General features: G+C 40.4%; 1 protein-coding gene across 2 annotated transcripts; it reads right to left on the bottom strand.

Annotated features, from left to right (window-relative positions):
• Positions 1–13: 13 nt before the first annotated feature.
• On the bottom strand, positions 14–1834 carry LOC141668047 (PRA1 family protein F2-like). Of its 2 annotated transcripts, XM_074474729.1 has the most exons (3): positions 1235–1834; positions 650–1066; positions 14–543 (listed from the first exon to the last, which is right to left on the bottom strand). In XM_074474729.1, exons 1-3 carry the CDS (start codon positions 1749–1751, stop codon positions 527–529), a joined length of 951 nt encoding a protein of 316 aa, XP_074330830.1. In that variant the 5' UTR covers positions 1752–1834; the 3' UTR covers positions 14–526. The 2 variants fall into 2 exon arrangements, with proteins under 2 accessions (XP_074330830.1, XP_074330829.1); XM_074474728.1 differs by having other exon boundaries at positions 14–1066.
• Positions 1835–20065: the final 18231 nt, after the last annotated feature.

Below are 20065 nucleotides of genomic sequence, written 5' to 3'. Positions count from 1 at the left end.
CCAACTATACATGCTTGATATATCTTCAAAAGTCCACATTTTCAAATACATGACTATCTCAATTCCATTCTCGTTAACTGAGTTGAAATCTACAAGATTCAGTGTAATACTATTTGTAATATGTTGATATCCAGAGTATGAAAATGTTGGATAAGCTTTGTTGCAGCGGTTGAACTTTATCCACTTGTGGGAGGTAAAAAATTGACATCTGATATGTGCGTATGTAATCAATAACCGAAAAAAAGGTTGGATAAATCCAAGATACAAAATAACAGCAGGGGCAGCAAGAGACTAGACCGCACTAAACTTGACGAGAACAAGAAGACGGCAATGTCGCAACGAAGACGACTACAGCTACCACGTGGTTTGTTGGACTGTGACTGACCCTCCATGCTCCATTTTTCTACCTTTTTTACATGTGCATCACCCCCTACTTGTTGGCCATATATGTTTGGTTTGATTAATTTTGTAAGGTCATTGCTTTGTTTAGCATTTTAATCGGCCTTCTACATGATAAATAATGCCTTCAAAATCTTCTTGAAGCTTAAACAGAGATACATTGAACAACTTTAGAGCTATGATAATATGATACATATATGAACCGGACAACAGCACTAGAATAATTATGAAGAGGAACTAGTCAACAGACCAGCTGTCTGTGCTAGTTCTTCATCCATAAACAAGTCATCTGTCTTCCTAATTGAACCGTGAACCGCCATAATCACAGCTTCAATCAACAATGTTGATAATGTATTGATCCATGCATCCTCAGTAAATGACATCAAAATCACACCGATGATCACCAAAACGATGATTACTTTACGAAAAGATCGGTTGAAGACCGATGGCAACAGCCAAACATATATCATCAAGTACAGAGTCAAGGACACGGTGAGAGAGACCGGGTGGCACAAGAAGCTCAAACACAAAATTAGCATCAAAATTATCACATAGTTTATCTTGAAGTAATCTAGGTTCTTTTTTATCCGTTCAATTGTGTTGCGAAATCCTGAGGGAAGATTTAATGACTGAAACATCTCTTTCCAGGGACGGGCATAAGGGGTTCCTATGATAGTAACAAAAGAATAAGACATCACTCGCAATAAACTACAAATTGTCACACTGTTAAGCAACCAACTCATTTAAACAGTAAACTGGCTACAGTTATGTGGATCGTATATTATTTAAGAGAGACAGTCGTGTAATTAAAAACAAAAACTAGTGAACAAATTACCAGATGTATGTGCCACTACTTGTTCATCCAGAGACAAGTCATCAGTGTTCCTAAGAGAAGCGTGAGCCGTTACAAAAACAGCTTCAAACAACAACGAAATTAATATATTCCATGCAGCCTCGGTAAGCAACAACATAGTCGAACTAAAAATCAACAAACAAATCACAACTGTGCGATTTGATAGGTGCAAGACCACTAAAACATTCATCAACAACACGAAGAACACTTGTTGTGAGACAGGGTGGAATAAGCCGCTCAGAAACAGAACTAGCATTAAGATGATCATGTAGTTGGTCCGAAAGAAAACCAGGTTTTTTTTCATCCGTTCGATTGTGTTGTCGTATCCTGAGGGAAAGTTAAGAGATCGCACCATCTCTTTCCATGGACGACAATAATGTATTCCTACTTTTACCTGCGGAGTGGAGATGAACTCGTTCGTGCCTTGAGATGACAACGTTGTAATTGTACCATAATTAGTCATTTTCCAGAGACTTCGGAAAGTGCTGGTGCTGATCATAGAGATGCCCAGCAGCCCAGGTCACTATATAGTCTTCAGCCTACATGTACCAAAGCGCAGGCTCCATCGGATATTGGCTGTTAAGATGTACTGTATCGAACTGGACTTTTCAAAGTCAAAGTGATTTATATAAATTTCAAAAACATATCATAATCAAAAAAAAATAATTATTTTTACACGCAACTTTTGAATTTGTAAAACTTTGAATTAATGTTACTCCCTCCATCTTATTCTATGTCATATTTCCTTTTATAAAAATCAAATTTATCAACTTTTGACTAACGATTAAACATTATTCGTATATTATTTCAAAAAACTAAAAATTATATATAAAGTAGATTAAATCTACTTTTCGGTGATGTAATTTTTTTTATTTTGTTCAATTATAAATTATTAATAAATTTCAGTCAAACTTAAGTCAATTTGACCGGCACAAATTCAAAAAAGACACATAATATAAGATGGGGGGAGTATTTCAAAACTTAATTTTTCAACCTTAAAATTAAAAATGAACATGACAGGGTAAACCTCAATAAATTAATATTCTCGGTATCAGAGAAAATTATTAATCTATCAATATATTAATAATTTATTAATTAATCAATAAATTTATAAATTATTAATCTATCAATATATTATTAATTTATTAATTTATCTTTGTATATCATTTTTATTTAAATTTTTTATATATTTATATATATATATGTTTAAAAAATTATTAATTATCGTGACGCAATGGAGCCCAAAAGATTATCTTTACGCAACTGCAAACACAAAATCTTTCTGCCATTTTTGTCCAAGTCGAATTTGGGAGCTCCTTTGCTTTTTGAAGCCGGTTTATTCTCCTGCTTTCTTGTAAGTTCTCGAACTTGTCTTCGTTCTTCTTTTTGTTTCTTCGTGATTGTTTAGCGAGTACTTGTAGTTTGAGCTTTTAGAATGCATGTGTGCCCAAGTATTTGAGTTTGTTTATTTCTATTGTGTCGAGTTTTGATGAATCAAAATATGTTGTTTGTTGTTTAGATTTATAGCTTTTGTTTGCGACGAAAAAGTTGATGTTTGTACTGAGTTTGGGCTTGTGTTTTGGTATACACATATGTGCGAATAAGGGTTTCAATCTATGCAAAACTGGGTTTGTTCTTTGCTTTTATGACTGTTCATAGCATTTGTTATGGGCGTATATATGTATGTATAGGTTGTATGATATATTTTGGTATTTTGATTTTGAGGTTAACTGTTTCTGAGTAGCTTCTGTGTTTCTTTCTTTTCTCTTTTTCTTCCCGAAATGGCATAGACTCCGGGGTTATATGGTTAGGAGGGGTAGAAGGAAACAATTAGCTAACCTGAAACGTAGACCTGACTGTCCCCACTTTGGATTTCCTGAATATTCTTCGAGTGACTCTTCCCCGGAACCAGAAAATATGCCTCCCCGTCGCCAAGCCATAGTTGAGGAATTGCCTACTTTCCTATTAAATCCCGGGCAGACTTTGGGTAGGAGAGACGGGTCCTGGGTAGACATAGACCATTACTTTGTTCGGACTCGTGAGAACAGCCATCCCCATGATTATTACTTTAGGGATCTCACCACTGCTTATAGGCCCGGGGGCTTAGAACCTTATGATGGGGCCCGCATGGATCAACTTTTTTATAATGCCCCCGGGACAAGATATGTTCCTGCCCCCCGTCATACTGACCTCTCCGAGTACACCTTCCAGCAGATAGATGATCTGGTGAAGTCTGTATTTCACTTCGGGGATGATATGGAGTGGAGGTGGCCCGAGCCTCACGAGAGAGTTTATCACCGTCCTGCTGGTGGTTGGGTAAGGATTCCCTTAGAGCATCTTCGTAGCATGAGACCCAATCTCCACCAGTTTACCAAGTCCCTGTGCCGTGACGACTACGGGATACCCTTCACTGAGCTAGCCCTGAACTCTATTAAGTGGGTTTCCTGGTTCCTGGCCTGTTGCCATGTGAAGAAGTACCTTCCGACTTTTAAGATTTTTCATTATCTTTTTAAAATCAAAAAGTCCACCTTGCCTCCTCTTTTTGAGTTTACCTTTAATATAGATGGTTGTGGGCTCCCTTCTGATGCCAAAAAGGCTCCCATTTTCATGTTGAATTCGCTCCGGGGCTGGCACCAGGAGTTCATCTTCGTCCGGGGGTGGGACCTGGAGTTTATGCCTTTGTACAAAACCACTTTGAAAAATAGCAGGTTCCCATCCGAGAGGCTTGGTGGAGATGCCTTGACGAAGATGTACGACTTTGTGGTTGCTCTTGGTGCCCAGTGGACCCGGGACACCTTTTTAGATAATCAAACATTGTATAATGTTGGCTGTAAGTGTGTTGCCTTAGTAGTTTTTTCCTTGTATTTTTCCTGTTGTATCTTTGTCTTGTTCATTTGAATGACTGTTGTTCCTTGTGCAGGTCTTCCCTTCCTGAACCCCTTCCATTACGCTATGTCGCAGCAATTTAAGGATTTGGCTGAGAGGTTCAAGAAGATTGGTGGTGCCGTGCAATTGGACTCGGGGAAGAAGGTAGCTGGTGCAGGTAGCGGTTCACAGACCCGGGATGCTGGTTCCTCGGGCAACAGTGTGAGGCAGAGTGCTCCTGTGATTATCCCGCCTGTTGCTCCGGAGCCTGAGGAGGTTGATGTGGTTGAGCTGGAGGAGGTGGAGGTCGGGTCTTTAAATCCGCGGAAGAGGAAGGCTGTGGCGGAAGCTGCTGGAGGGTCCGGAACCCCACAACGCAGGAGGGTTTTAGGTTCGGGGCCTTCGGAAGAAGAGAGCCAAAAGTTGGTGGAGGAGGATGCACTGAAGAACCTCGTGGCTCGGATGACCCTGGATGATCGCCGGAATGAAATGTTTGATAACTATGCTACCCCGGCTGACTTTGACTGCTATGCCGCGGAAGATCTGGATACCTTCCTCGATCATCTTATCCGGGACGTTTCGGAGGTAAGTCCGTTCCCTTAACATTTCCCTTTTTTATCCTTGTGTTGGTACTTAGCCGTTTTGTTTTCAGGCCAATGCTCGGATCAGCGGCTGCTCTACCATTCTCCACAACTTCCGCATAAGGGAGACAAAGACTAAGGCTATGCTGAAAAAGCTGAGTAAGGACAAGGAGAACTTCGCCAAGTATCGGGAGGTGAAGGAAAAAGAACCCCGGGAGCATAAACAAGTCGTTGCTGAGGCGGTAAAGTCTCGGGAGGCTGCGGAGCAGTTGGTGGGATCCCTCCGGGCGGAGGTGGAGAACCTGAAGAAGGAGCTTGCTGCTAGGCCCCCGGCAGAGGAGGTGCTGGAGTCTTTTCGGGGTACCCCTGCCTACTACGAGGAGCTTAACAACAGGATTTTTGAAAAGGTCAATATATGCTGGGACGTTGCTTCTGCCTATCTTGCTGAGAATCCGGGCGGCGACATGGACGGATTCATAGAGCTATATCTTGCTGAAGAGCTCCGTCGTGAGGAAGACCGAGCAGCTGAGGTAGGTACTTCCGGAACTCAGCCGCCTCCGCCTCTCGAAGAGGGCCGCGAGAAGACTCCTCCTCCTCCCGAGAACTGAAGAATGAAGACCCAGGCCTTGTGCCTTGTAATTTACTTTTTGTAACTTGCAGTTATCTCAGACTTGGTCCTTGTGGCTTTTAGACTTTGTTATTTGGTTTCCGTATTGACTTTGATTTGGATTTGTCTCGGGGTTTGGTTTGCCTCGGGAATTTATGTAAATATATTTCCCTTTCGTATTTGGTTTTGCTTTCTTTTATCGAATTTTTTCTAAGTGCACATGGTTTGTGTAACGGTCCCCGGGAAGGGGTTTTCAAAATTTTAACTGAATAAAATTTTCTAAGTACACATGGTTTGTGTAATAGTCCCCGGGAAGGGGTTTTTAAAATGTTAACTGAATAAAATTTTCTAAGTACACATGGTTTGTGTAATGGTCCCCGGGAAGGGGTTTTCAAAATTTTAACTGAATAAAATTTTCTAAGTACACATGGTTTGTGTAATAGTCCCGGGGAAGGGGTATTTAAAATTTTAACTGAATAAAATTTTCTAAGTACACATGATTTGTGTAATGGTCCCCGGGAAGGGGTTTTCAAAATTTTAACTGAATAAAAATTTTTAAGTACACATGGTTTGTGTAATGGTCCCCGGGAAGGGGTTTTCAAAATTTTAACTGAATAAAATTTTCTAAGTATACATGGTTTGTGTAATAGTCCCCGGGAAGGGGTTTTCAAAATTTTAACTGAATAAAATTTTCTAAGTACACATGGTTTGTGTAATGGTCCCCGGGAAGGGGTTTTCAAAATTTTAACTGAATAAAATTTTCTAAGTACACATGGTTTGTGTAATAGTCCCCGGGAAGGGGTTTTCAAAATTTTAACTGAATAAAATTTTCTAAGTACACATGGTTTGTGTAATGGTCCCCGGGAAGGGGTTTTCAAAATTTTAACTGAATAAAATTTTCTAAGTACACATGGTTTGTGTAATGGTCCCCGGGAAGGGGTTTTCAAAATTTTAACTGAATAAAATTTTCTAAGTATTATAGCGACAGTGATCGAATGATAGTAGAATGATTTTGGGCTATGGGGCGCTCCAAATCAGTTTTTTCATTTAAATCATTAGGACAATAGTACATTCTGGCAAAATGATGAAAATTACATCAAGCTGCTATAGCCTAGAAATTGAGGAGATGCCAGAATGTGTGGTCTACCTTTATTGGTAGAATTTCCTTAGGCGAGCTCCATTCCAAGTGTTTGGGACTTCGGTCCCCCTGAGGTAGCTTAGCTTGTAAGTTCCTGGCCGGAGTACTTCTTTAACCCTGTAGGGGCCTTCCCAGTTGGGCTGGAGCTTTCCCTGATTAGTTGGGTCCGAGGCCTCTGTGTGTCGGAGTACCAGGTCTCCTTCTTCATATTCCCTGATTCTGGCCTTCTTCCCAAAGTGGAGCCTTGTCTTTTCTTTGTAGACTTCCATCTTTCTTACTACTTCGTCTCTTATCTCATCTAGGAGTTCCAGGTTGGTCTTAAGCCCTTCAATGTTTGAGATTTCATTAAAATTGACAATCCTGTGGGAAGGGGATCCGGTTTCGATTGGAATGCGGGCTTCGGTACCGTATGCAAGCTTGAAGGGGGTCTCATTCGTTCCCATTCTGGGGGTGGTTCTGTAGGACCACAAGACTTTTGGGAGCTCGTCCAGCCAAGTTTTCTTGGATTCTTCTAGTCTCTTTTCCAGACCCCGAAGTATGGTTCTGTAGGTTACTTCGACCTGTCCATTTCCCTGAGGGTGCGCAACCGACGCTCTTTTGTGCTTGATTCCGAGCTCTTTTAGATATGCTTCAAATTCAGACCCGACAAATTGTGGGCCATTGTCGGAGATGAGGACTACAGGGATCCCGAACCTCATGATGATCGTGTTCATGAACTTGATACAATCCTGTTGGTTGATTGTCCTCATGGCTTTAGCTTCTGCCCACTTTGTCATGTAATCAAAGGCTACCAGGACGTAGCGGAGATCACCTTTTGCTCGGGGGAAAGGGCCCATGATATCTATGCCCCATACAGCGAACGGGATAGGAGATAACACTGATGCTAGCAAGCTCGGGCTTTGTCTGGGGACATTGCTGAATTTCTGGCACTGGGAGCACTTTTGGACGTAAGCGACGGAATCGGAGTGTATCGTGGGCCAGTAATACCCTTGCCTGATGATTTTGTAAGCTAGAGCTTTGGCTGCCAGGTGGTCTCCGCAGATGCCTTCATGAACCTCCCGGAGGCAATAGTTGGCCTCCTCGGGATCTACACATTTCAAGGTAGGTGCGAAAAAGGTTCTTCTGTATAGCTGACCCTCTTCCAGGAAGAAACGAGCAGCTTTGTGCTTCAAATATCTGGCCTTGTTCTGGTCTTCTGGGAGTGTCCCATCCCTTAAGTAAGCTATATAAGGGGTCATCCAATTGTCTGGGCTCCTGATGCACAGGACCTCAGCTCGCTTTGTGCTGGGTACTTTGAGTTCTTCGAAGTATACCGAACTAACGAGATCGGAGGAATTTTGCACGAGTTTGGACAGCTCGTCCGTTTTGGAGTTCTCTTCTCTGTTGATCTGAAGTATGGTGATGTCGGGAGTGGCTTCCAAGATGCTTCATACCATTGCCTGGTACTGTGCCAGTGTTGGATCTTTCGCGATATATTCTCCGGTGGTTTGCTTGACCACGATTTGAGAATCACTGTGGATGGTCATTCTTGAGACGCTGAGAGATTTCGCCAACCTGAGCCCGGCAATGAGCGCTTCATATTCAGCCTGATTATTCGTTGCCTTGAAAGCGAAAGTTATTGCCTGTTGAATGGTGAAGCCCTCCGGGCTAATAAGGATGAGGCCCGCTCCGGACCTTTCGGCCGTGGACGAGCCGTCGACATAGAGCTTCCAGGAATCCGTGCCCGAGTTGGTTCTCTTCGGGGACATCTCTCGGGGTAAAGGTTGAGTACTTTCCGGGAAGGTGCAGTTCATCACAAATTCGGCTAAGGCCTGAGCCTTTATTGCCGTGCGCGACACGAATTTGATGTTGAATTGACTTAGTTCAATGGCCCAGCTAACTAACCTTCCAGAGGCATCTGGTTTGTGAATGACCTTCCTGAGCTGCTGGTCCGTGACCACTCTCATTTCTCGGCCTTGGAAGTACTGCCTCAGCTTCCTGCTGGAATGTATAAGGGCCAAGGCAAACTTTTCCAAGTTTGGGTACCGAGTCTCGGTATCCTTGAGGACTTGGCTGACATAATAGACGGGGTTCTGTGTTCCTCCTTCCTCCCGGACTAGTGCCGAGGAGACGGCTTTGGGTCCGGAGGCGATGTAGAGAGACAGAGGTTCTCCGGGCTTGGCTTTGGAGAGCACCGGGGGGGTCCATCAGGTGTCTCTTGATTTCTTCGAATGCTGTATGACATTCTGGTGTCCATTCCACTAACTTCTTGTTCCGGGCCCCTCTTAGTAACTCAAAGAATGGGAGACATCTCTCTGCTAGTTTCGGGATAAATCTTCGCAGGGCTGCTAGGCATCCTGCCAACTTCTGGATGTTCCTCTGTGTTTGGGGTATCTTCATTTCCATGATGGCGGTGATTTTCTCCGGGTTCGCTTCTATTCCTCTTTCGCTGACCAAGAATCCCAGGAATTTGCCTGAAGGTACCCCGAACGCACATTTCTCTGGGTTCAGCTTCATGTTGTACTTCCTTAGGTTGTTAAAGCACTCCTTGAGGTCTTTTATGTGATTCGGGGTGGCGAGTGACTTGGAGATCATATCGTCTACATAAGATTCCATGTTCCTGCCCAACTGGCTCTTGAAAATTGTGTTCATCATTTTCTGGTAGGTGGCTCCAGCGTTGATGAGTCCGAAGGGCATCATGATAAAGGCGTAGACCGCCCTATGAGTAATGAAGGCCGTTTTGGCGATGTCTTCGGGATTCATGCGAACCTGGTTGTATCCCGAAAAAGCATCCATGAAGCTGAGCATGGTATGGCCCGAAGTCGCGTCAATCAGTTGGTCAATATTTGGGAGGGGATAGGAGTCTTTAGGGCACGCAGCATTGAGGCTCGTGTAGTCGACACACAATCTCCACTTTCCGTTTGGCTTCTTGACTAACACCACGTTGGCGAGCCAGTCGGGATATTTGATCTCGCAGATGATGTCGGCCCTGAGCAGTTTTTCTATCTCCACGTCTATTGCTTACTGTCGTTCGGGAGCAAAATCTCTCATTTTTTGTTTGATAGGTTTTTTCTTTGGGTCTACGTCCAGGCTGTGCATTGCCACCGACTGATCGATTCTGGGTATATCCTCTGGCATCCATGCGAATACATCCGCATATTCTTTTAACAATGAGATGAGCTCTTCCTGAAAGGATGTCTCCAGGCCTTTTCCAATTTTCAACTTTCGGGTGGGGTTCCCGGGGTCCAGTTCTATCTCTAACGTCTGGGCAGTGGGCTCTACCTTGCTTTTCTCTCTGACTTCCACAAATTTCTGTATCCGGGCGTCAGCATTGGTTTCGCTGTATCCCGAGTCCTCTATCAAGTTGACATTCAGCTTTAGCCTTTTGTTGAAGTGTTCGCGATGTTTCTTGCGGCTTTGGCCTTTGGGTAAGGCCATTGCCTTCTTTCTATTTTCTGGGTCAGTTTCAGCCATGACCAGCGCCTGTCCATAGCATCTCCCCGAAGCGCCCCGGTCCCCCTTGAGTTCCCCAATGCCTCCCGGGGTGGGAAACTTCAGCTTTAGGTGAATTGTAGACGGGATGGCCCGGAGCTTGGTGATGGTAGGTCTTCCCAGGATCATATTGTAAGAGGATGCAGCGCTTATCACGTAGAACTTCATGACATTAAATACCTGTCGAGGAGCGGTGCCAAAGACCATGGGGAGGTATATTACCCCGCGGATCGGGATCATATTATTTCCGAACCCGTAGAGAGGATCTTCGAGGCATGGATCCATGCGGAGATGTCCCAACTTCATCCTGTTAAGGGTGTGTTCGAAAACAATGTTAGCTGAAGAACCATTATCAACCAAAATTTTTTTTACCTCATTGTCGGCGATGTCGAGGGTCACGACCAGGGCTTGGTTGTGTTCGGGATCCAAGCCTTCATAATCTGCATTGGAGATATATATGTGTTCATCTCCTGCCGTCTGTATTATCAAGACATCGCTGCCCTCATCTGGACTTCGGGGAGGGGAGGAGGTCCCCCCAAAGATCATGTTGACCACATGTTTCTCCCCACCGGAGGGTTTATCTCTGTCATCAAGCCTTCTCTGTAGGTACTGGTTCATGTTGCCTTTCTTTATCTGATCTTCAATGAACATTTTGAAAGAGAAGCAGTTTTCCGTGGTGTGGCCATGATCCTCGTGGTACCCACAATGCTTGTCCCGGGCCCTGTTCTCGGGGTGTGCCAACAGCGGCTTTGGGGGGTAATAGAAGGGATTCCCTTTGACCTCTCTTAAGATGTCGGCCCGGGGCCGATTGAGTGGAGTCCACATGGGCTCCGGCTTTGGTTCCCTCTTAGGCTTGGGCTTCTTTTCATTTTTCTGGTGTCTGGAGTAGTCATCCCGGGGTGGGGTCCCCCTGGACTGCTGAACATAATTGGTTTGTCTATCTGTCATGTGCCTCTTTTCTTTCCCGTAGGGGCGGCGGTGTTCCGGGGACTCGTCATCATCCCGGATCCTCCTGTTCATCTTCATTGAGGTGAGGAAGTCATTTTCTTTGATAAACTTGGACGCCATTGCATAGGCTGAAGCAAGACTTTGGGGTTCCCTATGGATTAGGTCCTTCACGTAGCCTTCACATGAAACTGGGTGGAGATTTCGCCGGAAAATATTCACGGCTTCCTTTTCTTCAAGGTTGGAGAGCTGGTTGACTGATTCTTGAAATCTTTTGATAAACTCTGGGAAAGTTTCTCTGCTTCTCTGTTGTATGGTTTCCAAGTGGCACATCTGGAGCTCATTCATGCGGTTCGCCCTGAACCTCTTGAGAAATATCTCCCGGAAGTCCTTCCAGGAGTTGATACTCCGGGAGGAGATTCGACTGAACCATTTTTGTGCTCCGCCCTTCAGCATTGAGGCGAAGAAACGACATTTGGTGAGGTCACTGTAATCGTGTATGTTCGAGATCTGTTCGAAGTAGTTGAGATGTTCTTCAGGGTCGGCAAGTCCATCAAAAGAGTCGAAGTTGAAGTGCTTGAGCGTTGATTCCCAGGGGGTGGATTCCAGCTTTCTGGTGAAGGGCGTGGCCGCCACCCCGACTTCCACATCTCCTTCCACTTTTCTTTTAAGGTCCCGGAGAACTCGGGCCATTTGCTCCTGCTTGGATTCCTTTTCAAGCTCTGAATCCGAGGAGACATGGATCCGGCGTGCCCTTTTCTTCAGTTTGGCTTCTTCCTCGTGCACTCTTTTTTCAATGTTGGCTTTGGCCTTGGCCTCTTCCTCCTTTCGAATACGGTCCCGGAGCGTGGCCCTCTTGATCTCGTCTCGCGCGTCCTCTGACGGCCTCTTATTTTTGCCAATTCGGTCCAAGACTGAGCCCCGAGATTCTTCTGAATGCTCTTCCTGGTCTTCAGGGCGGGTCTCAGGGGCTTTGTTCTTTTCTTTCCACAGGTCCATAGCCGCTTGAATCTTCTCCGGGGTCATATTTCCCCAGGGGTTTGTAGAGGTTTCTGCATACTTGTGGGCTTCTTTCTCTATGATTAATCTCTGGTCTCCGGGCTGAAGCTGAGACGAAGCTCGAGCTGTGGGGGGCTCTTCATCTATATCTTCCATCTCGCCGTCCCTGGGCGGGGCGACCGTGGGCTGAATGGTTCCGGAGACCGAGGTCTTGCTCTTTCGCGTGGTCATTATTCTCAGGACACAGTAAAGGTGATGGTGCTAGGATGTGTGATCGTTCTGGAGAAAGAATAAGGAGAGTGAGCTGTAAAGAGAGGGAGGGTTTTCGTTCTTATCAGAGAGGGTTTCTTTGGTTTTGTAGTTGTGCAACGTAGCTGGAGTTGACACCACGTCACCGGAGGTTCCTATCCCCTCCTTCTAGTGCCAATGATAACTCGGTTTCTTTCCAGGTCTTCTTCTTTCTCTCACGTGTTGGGACCCGGCCTCCGCAGCGGTTTGGGTGCGGTTAACCTGCTAGGTAGGGGTCTCTGCAAAACAGAACCGGAGGGGGGGTTGTATCCCGCGGCAACTCCGGTGTGAGAATAAGAAATGGGCTTTCTTGAAAAAGAAGAAGAAGAAGAAGAAGAAGAGGGAAGAAGGAGCTATTCAAAAATATGTGAAGGTGTGTGTATGTGAGTATATCAGTCAAAAATCTTCCAACCCCTAAAACCCTCTTTTTGGGGCCTTTTATAGGTCCCAAGATTTAGGGTTTTTGGGGTTTGTACCTCTTCATCCTGGCCTTTGATCATTCTTGTGTGGTGACAGGTTGGACGGTCCAGATGAGCTGTGTGGTCAGGTGTCCTTTCTCCGTCAGAGCTGTCTTGGGATGGTTACCCATGAATGGCTAGGATGCAATTGTTCCATTTTGGGTAACATGAGACAGTTGACTCTTTTGTCATGTGCCACGTGGCACCGGGGACCACTTCGGCTTGGGCCTGGGGTGTCATCTCTTTTGGGCCCCTGCTCTTCTACCTGGGCCTGATTATTTCTGGCCCATCACATATCATAATCAAAAAAAAAATTATTTTTACACGCAACTTTTGAATTTGTAAAACTTTGAATTAATGTTACTCCCTCCATCTTATTCTATGTCACATTTCCTTTTATAGAAGTCAAATTTATCAACTTTTGACTAACGATTAAACATTATTCGTATATTATTTCAAAAAACTAAAAATTATATATAAAGTAGATTAAATCTACTTTTCGGTGATGTAATTTTTTTTATTTTGTTCAATTATAAATTATTAATAAATTTCAGTCAAACTTAAGTCAATTTGACCGGGACAAATTCAAAAACGACACATAATATGAGATGAGGGGAGTATTTCAGAGCTTAATTTTTCAACCTTACAATTAAAAATGATCATGACAGGGTAAACCTCAATAAATTAATATTCTCGGTATCAGAGAAAATTATTAATCTATCAATATATTAATAATTTATTAATTAATCAATAAATTTATAAATTATTAATCTATCAATATATTATTAATTTATTAATTTATCGTTGTATATCATTTTTATTTAATTTTTTTTATATATTTATATATATATATATATGTTTAAAAAATTATTAATTATCGTGACGCAATGGAGCCCAAAAGATTAGTTATTATCCGACGAAAATGAAGAACCGTTGTATTTTGGGAAATAAGAAATAAAATGAAGCTGAAATGCCAATATATTTGCAATTTTCTCTAGCTATATGTACATACTATACCACAACTATGTAATTCGAGTTGTACAATTCACTAATAAAGATATAAGATGGTATATGGACAAATCAATTTCAACAGGTTTGTTCCAGTCTTATTTTTAAAATTACATCTTAGAATAAATATAGCATTTTGATTTAAGATGAAATTATTAATTTATATATCTGATGGGACTTGTACATTTTAATAAAAAAATTATTATTTTATAAATTTAGCGAGTTATTAATTTATATTAAAGGGTCTGAGTCGAGATTACAAAAATTTATGAATTAATCGAGATTATTAACTTATTGAGTAATAATTTTGTTTGTGTGCAATTAATTAGAAAAGAAAAAATATGCACATGATTGTTGTGTGCCGCTTTTTGTTAAACCCTAATTAAGTTTCTCAAAAAAAAGTAAGAATAAGTATGCCTTCCTTATACTTTTTTCTCTCCATGTATTGTGAGAGTCTGGTTTTCTCTCCATATTCTTAATTTTTAAGGATCTTTGTGAGAGTGGTTCTTTGAGTTTCAATGCGGATAATATGAATATTGATCAGCAAATGACAGGGTTGGGTATTGAAGATTAGGAGAACGAAAGCTTTGTTTTTGATAATGACTTTGAGGAGGATGTTAACAGATTTGAACTTTGTCTGGTAGGAAGAGTATTAATGGAGAAGAACATCGATATAAGAGCAATGAAATCCAAACTTGCAGATGTATGAAGACCAGTGATGGGAATCAGTATCAAAGATATTGCTCAGGATGTGTTCTTGTTTCAGTTTTTTAGAAAGGAGAATATGCAGTGGGTGCTAAACGGTGGTCCTTGATCTTTCGATAATGCAATGGTGGCTCTAGAAACAGTGGCGATGGGAGAAGACCCGGCTAAGTTAAAAACTTGGTATTTGAAAATTTGGATTCAACTTCATAACCTCCCAATGGGGTATATGATGGAGACAGTTGGTAGACAACTTGGCAATTTCTTTGGAGAGTTCATTCAATATGATGACAAGAATAATGCTATTTGGAGGGACTGCATGAGAGTTAGAATCAGACTAGATGTATGAAAGCCTATTAAGCATAAGAAAAAAATAACAAAGAAAGATGGATCGGAGTTTATTGTAACGTGTAAATATGAACGTCTAGGTGAGTTCTGTTTCTCTTGTGGAATGGTCACACACACAGACAGGTTCTGCAGAAATACTACAGTTAAGGAAGCAGGAGGCGAGAAAGAATGGGGAAGCTGGCTAAGAGCTCCACCACGCAAGGTGGCGGGGCAGAATCAGAGTAGGTGGATCAGAGAGGAAGACGATGACACGTGGGAGGATAGGATTGGAGGAAACAGTATCAACCAACATAATTCGGGGGGAAACTTTTCAAAAAAAAAGGAAAGGGATAATTGAGGAGAGTGATTGTAGGGAGTTGGTTATGTAGAAGGCAAAGATAGATGTTAGTAAAATAAACTCTTTAATTCCAGCTATAATTCAGGGATTTAATACAACGTCGAATATGCTATATGGATTAAATGAAGATGAAAGTGATGAGCTACAATTAGAAGAGCGTAAAGACGGAGGAGTGAATTAGAAGTGGGCCCAACGGGTCATGTAAGGATATAACAAGGTGGGGGTCTGCAGACGGAACAAAATAAACAAGACTCTGTTATTTCTGTAGGGGATTTAGCAGCACCTAAAAATAATGTATTGGCTGAGCTTGCGATGCAAGCCAGCCAGCCACAACGATTCTGTTAGGCTGAAACTGTCGAGGTTTTGGGTTCATCTCGTACAGTTCGTGTGCTCAAGGAGATGTCAAAATCTCATAAACCCGATATTTTATTTTTATCTGAAACTATGATTGAAGGATATAAAATCGAAACTCTAGCTTCAAAGCTAGGTCTTACTATTTTTTTCAATAGACAGACAAGGTAAGGAGGAGGATTAGCAGTTTTCTGGAAGCGTAATATGTTGTGTTCAGTGCTTGATTCGTCCCAAAATCACATTGACATTCACGTGAAAGAGCCAAATAATAGTGATTGGAGATTGACATGCTTTTATGGCTTCCCGGAACACGATAGAAGACAAGCTTCATTGGATTTTCTGTGCTTACTAGCTACAAGGTCTCAGCCGCCATGGTGTATCTTTGGGGATTTCAATGATCTCTTGTATAGTACTGATAAAAAGGTAAACATCTGCACTCGCAAAGTTTGTTATCTGGTTTCAAACATGCTATTGAGGATTGCTCTTTAGCGGAAATTGATCTAAAAGGAGGTTGTTTCACTTGGGAGAAAAGTAAAGGTACGCTAGATTGGGTTCAAGAGAGGTTAGACGGGGTATTTTCCACTTATTCGTGGTAGCATATGTTTGGTGGGTTTCGAGCACATAAACACAAAGGAAACAGTAATTAAAAATGTGAAAAATCAGAATTTTCGATACCCACGGCAGGATCCATGCAAAAAACAGATATTTAATTCATAGATTAGATTGTTTACCTTAAGAAGCTTTACAAATTGGTTGACTAATGGAGATCCAAAGCTCGTTCAATCACCACGCATCCCGCTCTCGCGATCTACGCTCTAACGGTATCCACACGAATGTTTGAACTCAAGGATTGGATGTGTACTAGCACAAACCCGTTTCTTCTTGCTCCCTCCATCTTCTCTCTTTGTGGCTAGAGTTTTAGTAAAAGTCTTGCATACCAAAAAATCAGCCACACAAGAGATATTATATAGAGAGTAGAAAAATGAATTATAACTCTTAACTAATTAGGAGTTATTATTAATTCGAAATTTCTATTTATATTATAATTAAGTCTCACTTAATTATTTAACAAATAAGTTTCATAATTAATATTAGTAAATTTTAATATCACTATTTATCTAATTAATTAAGTCAAACTTAATCAATATTATAAATAATTCAAATTACTTTAATTTAATTTAAATCCAATTTAAATTAAATAATCCTTCAAGCATTCTTTGTATGTGACCCTATAGGTTATTATTACATTGGCAACAAATTTTAAATCTAATTTAAAATCGTAAACAATGAGCGGCATCTAGTAATACATCATTGCTACCCAAGTACTAATAATTGAATCGATGATCGATTAAATCTTTCGTGAATAATGTACAATATAATATAATCCTTTTAACCACATATTATAGATTAAACTAGAGGCATGTAATGTATCATCCTCATCAATGTTTAATCCAGGTTTCCTTGATCAATGAGTAGACTATCATATCAAATCAACATTTGAGCGTGGCCACACATTTCGTAGTCTAGCTCACACAAGAGGCCGATAATATCACTCCTAAAATAGGAGGGTTAAATCCCTTCTAGATCATTCATATTTCTCATATGATTCATAATATACCCAATGTCCACTTTTATCATTACCCGGTCAAGGATAACTTTTAATGGAATCAATATATATTAATTTTCGTATAGAAATATAATGACTTCAGGTCTAAGGACCATTACATCATTATCACTGTGAGAATTGAAAGAGATATGTCCTAAGTCCAATCATGTATAAGGATTTAGGAATAACTTTTATATAATCTGTTTTGATTTCATTGATATTAATAAAAGACTTGTTTTGTTTTTATTGCGGGCTCTATCTATTTTAAGTGTTTAAATAAGATGTAACACAGTTTAGAGTAAAGCTTTTTATGGATTGTGATGAGATCATAATAATGAGACCTAAAAGATGATAACTCTAAACTTAAATAGTTCCTGATCGTAGGATTACTAACTGGTAATTAGTAATCTGCAAAGATCAGTACATACTATGTTTGCTTCATTATGAAGGATGTCTGTTCTCATAGACATTTGTGTGGTGACACTATAGCTAGTATGTAGGTGCTTATTATAGAATAAGTTCACCGAACATGACTCAAACAGCTGAACAACTGATGGAGTTCACTCACGTGTCAGCAGTTGTTCACATAGTGATAGTTGTACAAGTATCCTTAGACTTGAGGTCATCATAGTCATCTTGTGTACACTGAACTATGCTTTGGTTTAGTTCTTAGTCTCCAGGGACAATTATAAGGGCTCTACTGGGTTTAGGAATTTGTACACGAAGATAGTGTATGATCAATAAAGGATCTACCCCTTCCAGTGAACGAAGAGAATGTTCAATGCTGATCCACTTATGCTAGTTCAGGAATCTCTGGCCAGAGTGAATGAAATTAGAAAGGAGTTTCTAATTTACATTAAATAGAACTAAGCATAGTGAATGGGAAAGCAAATGATTAAATAAGATAGGCTTGACACAAGTTCCATGCCTTGTATTTAATCGTGACATTGCAGGGTAGAAGGAATTGATTGTACGGTAACTACTCACTGAATAGGTTCTTGGTATTCTAAGCAGTGAATTCGTATTATCCGGATAGTCGCGATATGCTGAGAAGTATCCCTCACGATTTAGAATAAATATGAGTAATTTATTAATTAATCATATTTAATGAATTAGAGAATTTATATAAATAATGATAAAATAGTTTTATTATTTTTTATTTCTACTACCGGCTTAATATTGAACCTACAGGGTCACACCATAAAAGAGAATGATTTAATGGTTGAGGAATTAATTAAGAATGATTTAGTTTTAATTCGTTTATGTGTTTAACTATTTTCGATATATGAGCATGTACGTGATTCGCCATGATTTGATGTTGATATAATATGCTTATATATGTATGGTTTTGAATATATGATATTCATGTGAGTTGTATAATCATAAGATGATTATGTAATCTGTATATATACTGATATATACATGATTGATGTTTGTTCTAATTATGAGAATCATATTAGATACGGATTCTGAATTGGTTGTTGCAGATTTGCTGAAATCTGGGTCTGGTGTCCGATTTACGCAAACGAATACCCTATTCCATTGGTAAACGAGCGTCTGAACAAAACTGATAGCTAAGTCTATCAATGACTCGTCTGTAAGGCGTTTGATGTCGTTTACTACCCGTAAACAGTGATTCTAGTTTTTCAGATTTGATTCTGATTTTTTTGATTTTTGTCATATTTTCTTTTTATGATTAGATCATGGATAATATGATATGTTAAGATCAGATTATGTGTTTTAACATGCTTTTATGTGTTGTATGAGTATGGTAGATGGTTATGGCCTTTCGACCTTAGTGTAATGGTTTTGGTTTTGGTTTTAAATACGACTTGCATGTCGTCAATCTTTGTAATCATAAATCTCGAATGTAACTCGAGTTATTCTTGTAAGTTCTTTAGATTAGTTTTACTTTCAATCATGTAATGTAATTGAAGACTCAAGAAGGCTATCCAATGGAGGTGATACAAAGAACAAGACGAGGCATACAAGAAGACTTATGTAATAAGTAGTTGTATTTATTTCCATCACCATATTAGATTGATCTTGATCTTTATCATGAGCTTGATAAAGATCATATAGGATGGGGTCATAACCAAACACATTTACTTTATTGCACTTTACATTTACTTGTTTATTTAATTTTATATATGAGATATATGCCTATGTTTACCATGCGATGATAAATTTAGGTGAACTTAAATCAATATAAGGCGTGCTCTAGAAAATCTAGAATATGAATCATTTCTTGCCTTAATATAAATATTATGAATACGATCATGAGATTCTTGTGTTTATGAAACACGTAATTGAATATAAATTTTCAATATTGAGAGAAAGGATGATTCTGTCAACAACAGATTTCTATCTGTAAGAAAGGGTTATTAAGTGACGACTCTTGACAATGCTCCACCCGATCTGGGAATCATCTGATTATCGATTATTGATTTGAAATATTTAATTTAAAAGGAAGAATCTCTTTATAATATGATTATGATTGTAACGTAATATAATCCCTCTAAAATTAAATAATATCAAGTAGTAATTGGCCAATGATACAACGGGCTTGTGTCGGTCATAGCCTTCTAACATGGTAGAAAGTGGTTCTTATTTTTAAATCATTGTCGTTTCGTGCTACAGCTGAGGGCTTTGATTTCGAAATAAGAAATACTTGTCTATTACATAGAGATGTGTACATTGAATTAGAATATAAAGGTCGGTACGTGCTACAGCCGTGGGCCGTTGGAGACTGATTCAATTGTACGAAATGTTGGGTTAGACTTGACTTAGAATATTGAGTTTGTCGTGCCACAGCCGTGACTCAATTATTCAAGAGGCTAAACTTATATTAGGGAATAACATAAGATGTAATTGACAAGAATTCTCTGCCTATTGAACATCACATGACGTTTCGTGCCACAGCCGAGGTTGTGTGATGGAATGTAGGATCCCTATTCCCAATAGTATTATGAATGCTTAATTTTCACTTAGGGGGTTGAAAAAATTAGATTAACTAGTGGGAGACACTTATGAATAAAGACCTGATTCATATAGTGTTTTGAAATAAAATTGAATATTTTCTAAGTGTTGTTATGTGTTTATCATTTAC

The sequence above is a fragment of the Apium graveolens genome, chromosome 6 (genome assembly GCF_009905375.1).
Source record: "Apium graveolens cultivar Ventura chromosome 6, ASM990537v1, whole genome shotgun sequence".
In the NCBI taxonomy this organism is placed as follows: domain Eukaryota; kingdom Viridiplantae; phylum Streptophyta; class Magnoliopsida; order Apiales; family Apiaceae; genus Apium; species Apium graveolens.
This window is presented reverse-complemented; position numbering and strand designations above follow the sequence as displayed.

Bases quoted from the DNA above. Each gene is read 5' to 3' on its own strand.
- LOC141668047 (XM_074474728.1), bottom strand. From the start codon at position 1,751: ATGATCAGCACCAGCACTTTCCGAAGTCTCTGGAAAATGACTAATTAT. The intron at 1,067-1,234 runs GTAATTTGTTCA...TTACTATCATAG, and splicing joins AGTAGTGGCACATACATCTG to GAACCCCTTATGCCCGTCCC.